The following is a 14825-nucleotide window of genomic DNA, read 5'->3' as shown; positions in this document are numbered from 1 at the left end:
TTTCCCAAGTCAATATACAATGTGCCAAGCTAAACTAACTGTAAGCGATGAGATCATAACAGGGCACTTCAATGGAACACCAATGAGGAAAGAATGTACAGTGCCTTGCGAAAGTATTCGCCCCCCTTGAACTTTGCAACCTTTTGCCACATTTCAGGCTTCAAACATAAAGATATAAAACTGTATTTTTTTGTGAAGAATCAACAACAAGTGGGACACAATCATGAAGTGGAACGACATTTATTGGATATTTCAAACTTTTTTAACATATCAAAAACTGAAAAATTGGGCGTGCAAAATCATTCAGCCCCTTAACTTTCAGTGCAGGAAACTCTCTCCAGAAGTTCAGTGAGGATCTCTGAATAATCCAATGTTGACCTAAATGACTAATGATGATAAATACAATCCACCTGTGTGTAATCAAGTCTCCGTATAAATGCACCTGCACTGTGATAGTCTCAGAGGTCCGTTAAAAGCGCAGAGAGCATCATGAAGAACAAGGAACACACCAGGCAGGTCCGAGATACTGTTGTGAAGAAGTTTAAAGCCGGATTTGGATACAAAAAGATTTCCCAAGCTTTAAACATCCCAAGGAGCACTGTGCAAGCGATAATATTGAAATGGAAGGAGTATCAGACCACCGCAAATCTACCAAGACCTGGCCGTCCCTCTAAACTTTCAGCTCATACAAGGAGAAGACTGATCAGAGATGCAGCCAAGAGGCCCATGATCACTCTGGATGAACTGCAGAGATCTACAGCTGAGGTGGGAGACTCTGTCCATAGGACAACAATCAGTCGTATATTGCACAAATCTGGCCTTTATGGAAGAGTGGCAAGAAGAAAGCCATTTCTTAAAGATATCCACAAAAAGTGTCATTTAAAGTTTGCCACAAGCCACCTGGGAGACACACCAAACATGTGGAAGAAGGTGCTCTGGTCAGATGAAACCAAAATTGAACTTTTTGGCAACAATGCAAAACGTTATGTTTGGTGTAAAAGCAACACAGCTCATCACACTGAACACACCATCCCCACTGTCAAACATGGTGGTGGCAGCATCATGGTTTGGGCCTGCTTTTCTTCAGCAGGGACAGGGAAGATGGTTAAAATTGATGGGAAGATGGATGGAGCCAAATACAGGACCATTCTGGAAGAAAACCTGATGGAGTCTGCAAAAGACCTGAGACTGGGACGGAGATTTGTCTTCCAACAAGACAATGATCCAAAACATAAAGCAAAATCTACAATGGAATGGTTCAAAAATAAACATATCCAGGTGTTAGAATGGCCAAGTCAAAGTCCAGACCTGAATCCTATCGAGAATCTGTGGAAAACTGAAAACTGCTGTTCACAAATGCTCTCCATCCAACCTCACTGAGCTCGAGCTGTTTTGCAAGGAGGAATGGGAAAACATTTCAGTCTTTTGATGTGCAAAACTGATAGAGACATACCCCAAGCGACTTACAGCTGTAATCGCAGCAAAAGGTGGCGCTACAAAATATTAACTTAAGGGGGCTGAATAATTTTGCACGCCCAATTTTTCAGTTTTTGATTTGTTAAAAAAGTTTGAAATATCCAATAAATGTTGTTCCACTTCATGATTGTGTCCCACTTGTTGTTGATTCTTCACAAAAAAATACAGTTTTATATCTTTATGTTTGAAGCCTGAAATGTGGCAAAAGGTCGCAAAGTTCAAGGGGGCCGAATACTTTCGAGTTGAGTGTACACGCTGACTACTTCCTAGTGACCTCTTGCCAGGTCCCTCCTGCCAATGAGGTTTCTAACCTCAATGGTATTTTCCTGGTTAAATATAATAAAATAAGAACTACTAGCTGATTTCCATACAGAAGCATTGAGAAGTCACAGTGGTGGGTGATGTCAGCCATTTCCAGTGCCCTGCCCTGCTTTCCCCTCTCATCTCTAATAGTCTTCCTGTACATTGATTTCTTCGCTCTCTCTCTCCCTTCTGGTCAGTTATAAAGGCTTTCAGACATTCAGATCAACAAACACTACCCTGTGGATCTGGGGAAGAGGTTTCTCTAACCACGACATGCATCTTCACATGAATTCTGAAGGTTTGACTCAATACTTGGGAGACAGGAGGAAATATCTCTAGGGACAGCAAGGCAAGCCCCTAGCCCAGGCAGGAAGCATCATCAGTACTAATTTAATACCAGCCAAGGCAGATGCTGTGAGGGCTAGCATGAAAAGGAGTCAGAAGGGTCTGTTGAGGAGGTGGAGAGACCATAAGGGGAGGGGGGGCTGTTTTCTGGAGGTTATCTGCAGTGCATTCAGCTGGCCACACTGGGCTTGCGGTCCACAAACATCCACACCCAAAGCTTTTTATTCATTTTTTTTCTCTCTTTTGGAATGGTCTCTAAGATCACTGAGATACTGTTACCACCGCAGGGATAACATCAAACCTGCAAGTTCCTCAGCATCTCAAAGGTAGGTCTTTATCTGATCTCTTTAGATTTTGGCCTTGAGTTGTATTTTCTCAAGACTTGCCAAGAGCAAATACATTCTAAAAGTTGGTAATATGCTCTGTGCTCGATTTATGGCTTGGAAAGCAAGACACAAACTTGAATTTGCAATCTGTTGTATAGAATTATATCGCCCCTTTATCATGACATTGAAGTATTAAATGAAAGTGATATGATACACTGATGTGTATCACTGAGGTGATACGATATCGGCTTCATGTTGAACTCACAGAGGAGAGATCCAAGATAAAATAGGGTGCGTCCAAGAAGCACAAGAGGCAATTTCCTCTTAATGGATGTATTCTAATGCACTGGTGCTGTTCACATTTTTATTTGATTTTTTTTTACATTCCTTTTATTTGAAACAACAAGGAATTTAACGTGAAATGCAGACTTAGAAAATATGACACCGGAATACATTTTATTGTTAAGAGTAGAAGCTATTCCAACCTGGATCCCTTATCCTTTAGGTAATAATTATTTCCACTCTAAATTCCAGCATCAGGTGAAAATAGACAGAAAGAGATAGGGATGTATGGGTCATTGTTGAACCTTCACCTTCTTCCACTGACTCCCAGGTGAGGAAGGGTAAGGCTAAAGGCTATGCCTGGACTACCAGAGAACATCCCCCTTGGGGAGTGCACCCTACACTCCCAGTCCCAGGAGCAGCTCACTCCCCAGACAGAAAGCACCGTGTTCAGCCTGTCCCGCAGTGAGTCCCTCTGGACCAACGAGTCGGCCCGCAGCACATGTGAGATCTACTGGTTCCCATTCCACCTCATGTCCACCGGGGGCAGCATCTTTGCCTGCGGCTTCATCCTGAGTGGCCTGTATTTTGCTGGCTACTGCAGGAAGGCCACCAACATCCTGGGCCCGGCCTTGGTATCCATTGGCCTGATGGTGCTGGTCGTGGGCGTGGTGCTGATCCCCATCACCAAGGAGAACAGGAAGCAGCCCACCATGAAAAAGCCCTTCAGCTACTACAGGCAACCAGTCTTTAAATTATGAAGTGGGCCGGGCGGGGTATCCTGTCTTGTATGCTGTGATCCTGGAGAGTCCTCAGGCTCAAAGTCTGGTTATCAGACCATTTAGTTTCCCAAAAGCACAATGGAGGATTTGATACTTCCCTGCAGAGCATGGCTACACGTTCACATGATGAATGTTTGCTCTAAAGACAATTAACTTGTAGGGGAACATGAACCATTCTACTTTCTTCCACCACTACGGATGTATACAGTATTTTAATATCTGCATGACAAAGTATACATTATAACCAAGTTACAGGTGGTTCTTTGGTATTTGTTCTTAAGCATTTGAAAGTACTAGAAAATTACCATGCTGCCAAATAACACAATTATCAATGTAGTCCACTGCTTTTATGCATAATTATTAGAATGAGTGACAAGCAAATTGAGAAGAAAGGTGTGTGCATGTACATTGATGAGAGCAGGATTGAGTATTGACAGCATGCCTTTGTGGTAGGCTACTGATTCATGAATAATTCAATAAACAACACAAGTGCTTATTTTGGTTGGCCTAGTGGTTAGAGTGTTGGACTAGTAACCGAAAGGTTGTAAGATCGAATCCCTGAGCTGACAAGGTCAAAATCTGTCGTTAACCCACTGTTCCTAGGCTGTCATTGAAAATAAGAATTTGTTCTTAACTGACTTGCCTAGTTAAATAAAGGTCAAATAAATAACATTTGGTGATGGATGCATTTTCTTTTCAGCTGCAGGCTATACTCATCACATCCACAGCCATTACAGACTTCCAGTGATGTGTGTGTGTTAGATGTCATCTCTGTGATGGCAGTGTGACACTTGACTGGCCCAACAAATGTAATGTTTTTAGTGCCAAGGGGAAGTGAAGACATCACACTTTTCATAGCATTTGAATGTCCTTCTCCTGACTGGACTGAAACTTTGATTTTACACAACCTCAATTTTAGAGTGACTATAAAATACTCTTAGAATAATTATGTTTCTGTTTATGTTCAGAATGCCGTATGTGAATGACTAGGTTTGTCTAAATGTTGCAAATTATATCAACGTGGTCGATTTTGTTTATGTATAGGGTAGGCAGATTATTATTTCCACGACATTCCCTTATGTATTTTCACTTGTAGGTGAATACTCATTTGACTGGCAAATTACATTACGTCGAAAGAACTGAGTTGGCCTGCACACAAGCTGCATCATTTGCATCAAGCAACAACACCATATGCAAGACAACCACTTCTGGTGAATAGGCTACTGTAAAATACGTGCGCCATAAGAAAGTATAGCTCTTTTTGTTTGTCTATTTTATGTGTTTGCTGCTCAATTAAATTATAGTCTGTTATCGTGACAAAATAACTTTTTTTTAAGAAGAAGAAGCAAATAATTGGTGTACTGTCTACCTTCCGCTCTGAACACGTCACGTCGGGCGGCTCTCAAAGCAGGTGTGCTCTCTGGGTGCGAGAAGAATAGAAGGAACAGAATAGACGCACCTTCCGTTATTTTCAGGGTGTATCGACACAATGATGGACCTTAGACGCATAGGCGGGTGTGTGCCGTTATTTTTTCTGGCTATTGGTTTTGATGTTATTGGTTTTATTATCCTGTTCATTGGAATTTTTGCCAATTTGCGTATCGATGGCAGGTTTTATGGCGATTTCTTGATTTACAGTGGTTCAATTATAATTTTCATAAGTTTGGCTTGGTGGATTATGTGGTACGTGGGAAATATACAGGTCTCAGAAGACAGCTTTGGAGCAAGCTTAATGAAAAATAAACGGAGTTTTGTACAGTTGGCCAGAAAGTTGTCAGAGAGGCTTTCCAAAAAATCCAAACATGAACATGTAACCACAAAGTATGCAGAGGAAAACAAGGTTAAAGCTGTGACGCCTTCACCTGTTCACGTCGCCTCTCGAATAACCTGGGGGAAATCTTTCTGTTATCAGAATGGCGGCTATGACTCCAGCTTGGACTCCTTTCAGATGGAGAAGGAAAAACAGACACCAGATATACAGAACTTGGATGTGCAGACCCTCTCTAGGGGTAATGTTGAAAGGCTGTTCTGATTGTAAGTTTTGGGATAAGATGTAGGCTTCTAATAAATTGTGCATAATTTCAGGAAAATAAACTATATTTCATTTTCAATAATGAAAAAAAAGTCCTCTCTGATAAACACATTAACCTCATTCAGCTATTTTGCTCAAAAAACATCATAAAACCGGTAGGCCTGGGTAACAATATTAGCTTTACTACAGGTAACTCATATTAGGGCAAGGGTTACCAAACTCGGTCCTGGGGCTACCCAGGTGCACGTTTTGGTTTTTGCCCTAGCACTACACAGCTGATTCAAATAACCAACTAGTCCTCGAGCTTTGATTATTTGAATCAGCTGCTTAGTGCTAGGGCAAAAAAAAAAAAAATGTGTGTGTGTGTGGGGGGGGGGCAGGACCCTGAATTAGGGGACTGTATTGCCTAATTGTAAAATGTAAAGTAAAATGATAATCTGGAAAATGTATACACCTGTATTCGGGATGAAACATTTTCAGTCTATTGATTTGGTATTTTCTCATTTGAATTTCAAGGTTCTCCGTAGCACTTTCTGATCCCAAGACTACCTTCAACACTGTACGCTTCACGGAATGGGACTACAGACAATTCAGGACATTAATCAGTACTGGTCTGGACGTTAGTTCTTGACAACAAAGACTCATCATTATGGGGTGAAATGACCCATAGTCCTAGGGATATAGGCCTACTGTAGATATTGCTCTAAATGCATGTTATATTGTTTTCGTTTTTTATTTATATATCAATTATTAATATAATCTCCATGTGATGTTATGTGAACTTTTTATGTTATAGGATCAATATTATGTGGAAAGGCTATATTTTGTCATATAAACATATCGACATGTTAAGGTTCATCGTAGCCATTTTCTAGAATAGTCTCAGATGGAAATCCTAGAGGCCATTGTCTGAACGGCAGGTAATTGAACCCAGACTCTCCCCAAGCCAGACCCAGAAATGCAATCACCTGCATCTACAATTGTTTTACATAAAAACGGTAGTCAGGCAGGTTTGCCTGTGCCACAACAATTGCATTGCCAAAGCAGGCTGTAAACCCTCAACAAAACGTTGTGTGGCCTGGGGCACTGAGCTTGTTTTCACCTGCATGTTGACATTACATGGACATTTGGGCTATACTCTTTTAACTGTTCATTGAGTAGGCTGATTTTGTTTTTAATCATGTGCGCAAACTTCTAAAATGTATATTCTACCAGACTGCATTTTTTTTATGTTGTGATTTATTTTATATTTTATTTCTTAATATTCTTTAGATTTCAGTTGCCTTACCAACATATAGCTTTTGTCTAACATGACTGATAATGAGCGTGTGCATATCAAGTCATTGTACTCAGGGCGTTGCCTGTCTGTATGCTAATTATTACCTAATCCTGGCCTGTTGACTCTGCTTTGCGGTCCTTGGTTGAATAGGTGTTGCACAGAGGTAAACCAAACTCCCGCGACTGTCTGACTGGTCAAACCAGGTACTTAAAGGGTGAGGTTTTTCACTGCAGTTCCCCTTTCTGTCATGATGTAGGAAGCATGAAATAGTAAATAATTGTGGAATGCGTCCAGTAGGCCTTCTGCAGGCTAAATATAAACTGCTGATAGTCACTGAAATATATCTTCCCAACATACAGTATCTTTTCCCACACTGTTCATAATGTTAGATGTTATGCTGATGTCATAATATTCATATGAAATGCATTATTATTTTATACACAGAGGCATGGTGCATTAGATTTTTATTTATTTTAAATATACATCCAATGATCTTGATAAGCATACACAATAAAAATAGTTATCTAATGAGATGATCCATTTCAAGCACTGTAATTACATTGCTGCAAGTCAGGGATTGCTAAGGAATGAGGTTGGACCATTTGGCCTTTAAGTTTTAATGGATCATTCAGAGTAGTACAACCTGTTGTGGTTGGATACCAGTTCTGCTGCTGTTTCCTACAATGGAAGAATTTGAAGGCGTGCTGAAAATCAGAAGAATGCGACTTGCGTTTTAAAAAGGTTGTGGCTGGAAAGGCCTCTCCTCATTCTTGTAAAGTCCTCAGCCGGCAGGAACCCAGACTGCGTCCATGTTCCTGCTATGGATACCTCTTCTATGGGTCGCTGTGTTTTCTTTCTCATCCTGGCTTTGATCTTTGATGTTGTCGGTCTGATCCTATTTTTCCTGGGGATCTTTGCTCCTCTGAGTTTCTGGGACTTCTTTGTGCTATCGGGGCCCCTGCTCATCTTCCTCAGCCTGGTCTTCTGGATATTCTGGTACCTGGGGAGTCTCACAGTGCCTTACGAAGAGCTCATCTTGCCAAAGTGACACCCAAACATGGTCAAAGGTGACCCACCTGACCAATGGCTGGTCCCCTGGACTGACAGCTTGACCCTCACAACTTTAAGGAGTTGACAGAATTCTGGATTCTGGGTGTTTGACCATGTTTCTCATTGGACTGTGAACCGGAGGACCTGGTTTTCTTTAAAGAAGGTTTGAGTTTTAGTTCAAGCGGTGTGTGTTTGTTTCTGATGATGATGAATAATGATGAAGACATGGCTGTTGTTTCAAAAAATAGATATACTTTCCTCTGTCCAGGAACCTGTTGGACCCTGGAACAACTCCAGTTGGAAGTGAAGAATGGCATATGCACCCTATTCTACCCCTATGATGAAGAATGACAAGATGTCATGTACAGACAGCCAGGATTTCATCTGTGCTGGGTTGAAGTGGGACATGAACTCTAAAGCACTTGTGTCCATCCTTAAAGACTGCATCAGCACATATAACTCATTTTATAGTATGTGTAAAAGAATAAATATTTGTTCAAATAAATGTTTATTTTTTTAATGTTTTATCCTCAAAAATAATATCAGAACGAGAGGCTTCAAAATGTGACAGACTCAACATTTTGAATGACTCATTGATTCATGAAGTGCTTTGAGAGACTAGTCAAGGATCATATCACCTCCACCTTACTGGCCACCCTAGACCCACTTCAGTTTGCATACCGCCCCAACATGTCCACAGACGACGCAATCATCATAACACTGCACAATGCCCTATCACATCTGGACAAAAGGAATACCTATGTAAGAATACTGTTCATTGACTACAGCTCAGCATTCAACACCATAGTACCCTCCAAGCTCATCATCAAGCTGGAGGCCCTGGGTCTCAACCCCGCCCTGTGCAATTGGGTTGTTCACCCACGACTGCGTGGCCATGCACGCCTCCAACTCAATCATCAAGTTTGCAGATGACACAACAGTAGTGGGCTTGATACCAACAACAACGAGACAGCCTACAGGGAGGAGGTGAGGGCACTCGGAGTGTGGTGTCAGGAAAACAACCTCTTCAGGAAACAGCAGAGGGAGCACCCCCCTATCCACATCGAAGGGACAGCAGCGGAGAAGGTGGAACGTTTTAAGTTCCTCGTTATACACATCACAGACAAACTGAAATGGTCCACTTACACAGACAGTGTGGTGAAGAATGCGCAACAGTGCTTCTTCAACCTCAGGAGGCTGAAGAAATTTGGTTTGTCACCAAAATCCTGACAAACTTTTACAGATGCACAATCGAGAGCATCTTGTTGGGCTGTATCACAGCCTGGTTCGGCAACTGCACTGCCATCAACCGCAAGGCTCTCCAGAGGGTGGTGTGGTCTGCACAATGCATCACCGGGGGTAAACTACCTGCCCTCCATGACACCTACAGCACCCAATGTCACAGGAAGGCCAAAAAGATAATCAAGGACAACAACCACTCGAGCCACTGCCTGTTCACACTGCTACCATCCAGAAGGCGAGGTCAGTACAAGTGCATCAAAGCTGGGACCGAGAGACTGAAAAACAGCTTCTATCTCAAGGCCGCCAGACTACTAAACAGCAATCATTAACTCAGAGAGGCTGCTGCCTACATTGAGACTCACTCACTGGCCTCTTTAATAAATGGATCACTAGTCACTTTATACAATGCACTCTAAATAATGCCACTTTAATAATGTTTACATATCTTACATTACTCATATCACATGTATATACTGTATTTTATACCATCTATTGCACCTCGCCTATGCTGCTCGGACATTGCTCATCCATATACTTACATGTACATATTCTCATTCACCCCTTTAGATTTGTGTGTATTAGGTAGTTGTTGGGGAATTGTTAGATTACTTGTTAGATATTGCTGCACTGTCGGAACTAGCACAAGCATTTCGCTACACTCACATTAACATCTGCATGTGACCAATAACATTTGATTTGATTTTGATTTATTTGAAGAAGATGAGTGCTAAATGTACACCCTCCTACATATTTATTCATTGTAGTTAAAACTTTTAGTTTGGCTTTATACTACAGCTTTTTGGATCAAATGTTTTATATGAGGCGACAGTATAGAATGTCATCTTTTATTTGAGGATATTTTCATGCATATCTGTTTGACCATTTAGTAAATGAAGGAACTTTATGTATCTAGTTACCCCATTTGAAGGTTTCATAACTATTTGGAAAAATCCACATTAATGTAAAAGTGTTTAAAAAACATATTATATTCTTATTTAAAATAAAAGTGACTCCAAAATGACACAATACAGTACATTACTTACCATTCATTTCTATTTGGCACAACATTATCTGAAACACATCCAAAACAATCTGCATTTAAATCCAACAAGTTCGCAGAGTCACAAGCTTAATGTAGTCATTGTGTGCTAGGAATATGGGACCAAATACTAAAGTTTTGACTAAATGTAAAACACTATAAGTCAGGGGTAGACAACTAGATTCAGCCGCGGGACAAATTTTGTCGGTCGGGGGGGCTGAAACATAAATATAATAATTTGTAAAATTCAAATTGATTACAAGGAAGCCCAAAAAGAGATTGTATTTTCAAATACAATCATTTCATACCTTGGTTATATTGAGACACGATCACATATGTCTCTCTTTTTAGGGTAATAATTGGAAACAGATAATAATTGGAAACAGATCATTGGAAACAGATTTCTACTTTAAACACGTTTTTATTTATTTTTTACTTGGGGGGGACAAAATAAATCACTTGTGGGCCTGTTGCCGACCCCTGCTACACATTAATTTGTCCAAATACTAATGACAACTCCTAATGGGGGGACTAGACATATCCTCTTTCTTTTGTCTAATCGGTAAAACAGATATGTATGAAGATACCCTCAAATAAAAGGTGACATTTTCTGTCACCTCATATAAAACATGTTATCTCTAATCCAAAATGTTGGAGTATAGAATCAAATTAAATGTTGTCTAAGTAAATACATACGGGAGAGTATTAGTTGTGAGGCTGTCTGAAACTAGTCTAACTAGCAATGTAGGTTCTGCTTTAGGATGTGACAGTAGATCCACCCAACCAAGAGACAAACAAAAAGAGTAAACATCATTCTCCAGCAATGACTATGGATTTCTAAAAGGAAGGCGACAGAGACAAGTCTAGCTGAATAAAGCAGGGAGACTACAGAATCGTTTGACTGACATATCAACCCTAGTGTGCACTGTTTTTAGTGACATAAAAGTATATTTGTGTGACATGACAGAGACCACAAAATAGTGTTATAGTCAAACTTATTACCTCAAAATTATATTGAAAAAAATATAAAAACACAACATGGAACATTTCAACGATTTTACTGAGTCACAGTTCATATAAGGAAATCAGTCAATTGAAATAAATTCATTAGGCCCTAATCTATGAATTTCAATTGACTGGGCAGGGCTTCAGTCATGGGTGGGCCTGGGAGGGCATAGGCCCACCCACTGGGGAGCCAGGTCCACTCACTGGGGAGCCAGGCCAAGCCAATCAGAATGAGTTTTATAACAGACAGAAATACTCCTCAGTTTCATCAACTGTCCGGGTGACTGGTCTCAGACAATCCCACAGGTGAAGAAGCTGGAATGGAGGTCCTGAGCTGGAGTGGTTACATGTGGTTGTGAGGCCGTTTGGACGTCCTGCCAAATTCTCAAAACAACTTTGTAGGCGGCTTATGGTAGAGAATTGAACATTAAATTATCTGGGAATAGCTCTGGTGGACATTCTTGCAGTCAGCATGCCAATTGCACGCTCCCTCAAAACTTGATACATCTTTGGCCTAATGATCATGCTGTTTAATCAGCTTCACACCTGTCAGGTGGATGGATTATCTTGGCAAAGGAGGAATGCTCACTAACAGGGATATGAACAAATTTGTGCACAACATTTGAGAGAAATAAGCTTTTTGTGCGCATGGAACATTTCTGGGATCTTTTATTTCAGCTCATGAAACATGGAAGGTACACGTTGCGTTTATATTTTTGTTCAGTATAGTAGCATCTATTGTAAGTACAGAATATTACGCAATAGACGGTATACAAACATTCAGAATATTGATTCAGTCAAACTCAAACAAGTAACAATTACATGTGTGTTTGTGTTAGTTGCTGTATGTGTGTATACAATGTGTGTTCCCTTTATTCACTCTGAGTTGAAGTTTGACTAAGGAGAGGAAGTTTTCATTATGCCTATCCTCTGCTTCTCGCCCCCTGGGATTCCCCTTGCCCTAATCAGCACTCTGGGCAGCATTAGCTCCCTCTGACGCCCTCATGGAGAGTGTTATTAATGAGTCCATTTGGCTGTGGCCCCGGCCAGAGGAAATGGAGGAGAGTCATTAGAGCAGCTTCTCCCCAGGAGCAGTGGTATGGAATCCACGCTGCTCAGAGCCTCGCGGGACCCTGGGTTTCCTGTTAATGCTCGGTTTCAGGTTGTCATGGTGGCGTGAGTCATAAACATCAGTAGCACATTATCACTTCACACTCCAGTGGCAGAATATTATAAGGCCTTGACATGTTGGAGAGGTGAGGCAAGAGTTATGGTGCCTGTTTTACACATTGTTTACAATTGTTTACAATTATGGGCTTGTCCATCAACCTACCACAAATACATACTCTAGCATATTCTCACACAGGTGAGGCAGTCTTTTAATACACCTGCGTATCACTCTTTGGTATACAAGCAGTTTGTATACAAATAAGTACAAGCTGCTACATACGAACCATAACAAAACAGAATAATCCTTCCACAAATATTTGCTCTTGTACCATGAAATATCAAATCATTTCGATGGTATGATTGCCAAATCTATTGAAAGGGTCACTGCTTACTGTATGTTGCCAGCATGTAAGAGATCCATATAGGAAAAATAAACATGTGTTGTAATGATCAACATTGTTCATATGGCTTCTGACTCGAACACAAACAGTTCAAATGGAGAGTGCACGTCACATTCTATGGCCTGCTAAAACAAACTGTTTTTTAGCTAAACACTAGCTGATGTAATACTGTCGTGTTTTTCATGTTACAAAAACAGTAACATAAGTCTTCAAAGCATTTCATGTTCATAAATAATGTTATGAAATGACTGAACATGATTTATCAAATCAGTTATTATACCAGGATATGCATTATTCCTGTAAACCTCTGGTACAGTTTACCAGCATTCTGCTGCGGTTCTCCCATCTTGTGAATATTGTTAAGGAAGGTGCATGCCTCCCTCCAGTGGTAGCTGGATATTCATATAGTTTATTGGTGCATGCATCTCGAAAGAATAGTTTCTGTGGTGGTCTGTCCAGAAACAACCACTCACCCCTACCCCTAGGCACTTGTGTAGCTCTTAAAGAATTTAGGCATTTGTAAAATAAGAGACTTTCTCTGCATCTTGGAAAAACAGAATCCATCGGATTTGGTTCCAGAGTAAAGATTTCAAGGTTCCCTGGTTTAAGTGTCAAAGGGGGCTACTCGTGGTCTGCTACCATGGGTGTGAATTGGATAGGTACTGGTGATACTATGGACATGAAAGCTTTAACAAAGATAAACCAAAAAAGTACATTCCTAGCTCAGACCTAAAAATGACTTTATAGTGACTGTGGCATGTACACCGGTACAGTGTCACCTTAATTATGCATGCACATAATGGTTCAACATCATCCAGAAACATCTAAAGAATAAGCTACAGACCAGCCAAAACAAGCATGTAAGAATTGTTCTTAACCCAGAGCCTCTGATATTGATTGTTTAAAACGTACGCGTCTATACGTAAGAATAGATTTCTATATATGGAGCTGTGGAGTGGCGCAAACTACCACAACAACTTAAAGCCATACTGACCATAACTTAATTTAAAAAGAACCTCAGGCCTCCTGGGTGGCGCAGTGGTCTGCATCGCAGTGTTAGCAGTTCCACCAGAGACTCTGGGTTCGAGCCCAGGCTTTGTCGCAGCCGGCCGTGACCGGGAGGTCCATGGGTCGACGCACAATTGACCTAGCGTTGTCTGGGTTAGGGAGGGTTTGACAGGTAGGGATATCCTTGTCTCATTGAGCACTAGCGACTCCTGTGGCGGGCCGGGTGCAGTGCACGCTGACCAGGTCGCTAGGTGCACGGTGTTTCCTCTGACACATTGGTGCGGCTGACTTCCGGGTTGGATGCGTGCTGTGTTAAGAAGCAGTGCGGCTTGGTTGGGTTGTGTATCTGTGGCCAATGACCTTGAGCCTTCTTGGATGGGCACTTATTATGTAACTCTATGGCAGCACACAAGGGGCTTGAATTTTCAAACTCTCCCCGTGAATTTTGTGGTTACGTAGTGTCCCCATGAGTGACAGAAGACTGAGCCAATCACGGCGCAACTAAAGAACATTACCAACCCCTACGCCATGTATTTTCCGCGGACTGTTCCACCACCACAGAAGCACTGAGCTAGGCTGAAACACCTGCATTTTGGAGCTGCCTTACTCAAGAAAGCAAAAAAGAGACCATGTTTGAATGTTGCTTTATTAACTACATTTTTTTTTTTTTTTTTTTTTTTTTTTTTTTAATATATTTTTAGCTAAAGAGATGGGGCTCAAAACAGGTGACCTGCCCTGAGTGACGGGTCGTCACTGGTTCAGAATATAGGATAAGTGGAAGCAATATGGCAGAGACCCACCCAGGGGATTTGCTTTCCCCTGTGGTTCTTCAAGATCAATGCTCTAAAGGCAAAGATAATGTACCTCTTCCTCTCTGCTAAAGGTGAGGAATAAGGCTTAGGCCTGGTCCACAAACAACCCCTAGCCCCATACCTTAGGCACATACCTTAGGCACTCTTGACCTTCGTCTCTCCCAAGCCCGTACGGGAGTTGTAGCGATGAGACAAGACAATTGGATACTATGAAATTAGGGGGTAAAAAAAAAGAACCTCAAAAGCTAGCTGATGATTGATCAATAGAACTAT

At 41.3% G+C, this 14825-nt stretch overlaps 1 protein-coding gene and 1 long non-coding RNA gene across 2 annotated transcripts; both read left to right on the top strand.

Annotated features, from left to right (window-relative positions):
* The first annotated feature begins 2032 nt into the window (after positions 1 to 2032).
* Positions 2033 to 4124, top strand: LOC110487550 (phosphoinositide-interacting protein). The gene is made up of 2 exons (XM_021559464.2): positions 2033 to 2450; positions 3064 to 4124. Exon 2 carries the CDS (start codon positions 3089 to 3091, stop codon positions 3491 to 3493), a length of 405 nt encoding a protein of 134 aa, XP_021415139.1. The 5' UTR covers positions 2033 to 2450; positions 3064 to 3088; the 3' UTR covers positions 3494 to 4124.
* Positions 4125 to 4910: 786 nt separating this feature from the next.
* LOC110486599 lies at positions 4911 to 8732 on the top strand. Its single transcript, XR_002468092.2, has 3 exons — positions 4911 to 5548; positions 6063 to 8038; positions 8144 to 8732. It is a non-coding gene; the product is annotated as an uncharacterized LOC110486599 (long non-coding RNA).
* The last annotated feature ends 6093 nt before the right edge of the window (positions 8733 to 14825 follow it).

Source organism: Oncorhynchus mykiss, chromosome 13, assembly GCF_013265735.2.
Source record: "Oncorhynchus mykiss isolate Arlee chromosome 13, USDA_OmykA_1.1, whole genome shotgun sequence".
In the NCBI taxonomy this organism is placed as follows: Eukaryota; Metazoa; Chordata; class Actinopteri; order Salmoniformes; family Salmonidae; genus Oncorhynchus; species Oncorhynchus mykiss.
This window is presented reverse-complemented; position numbering and strand designations above follow the sequence as displayed.

Excerpts from the sequence above, each read along its gene's own strand:
- LOC110487550 (XM_021559464.2), top strand. The coding sequence starts at position 3,089 with ATGCCTGGACTACCAGAGAACATCCCCCTTGGGGAGTGCACCCTACAC.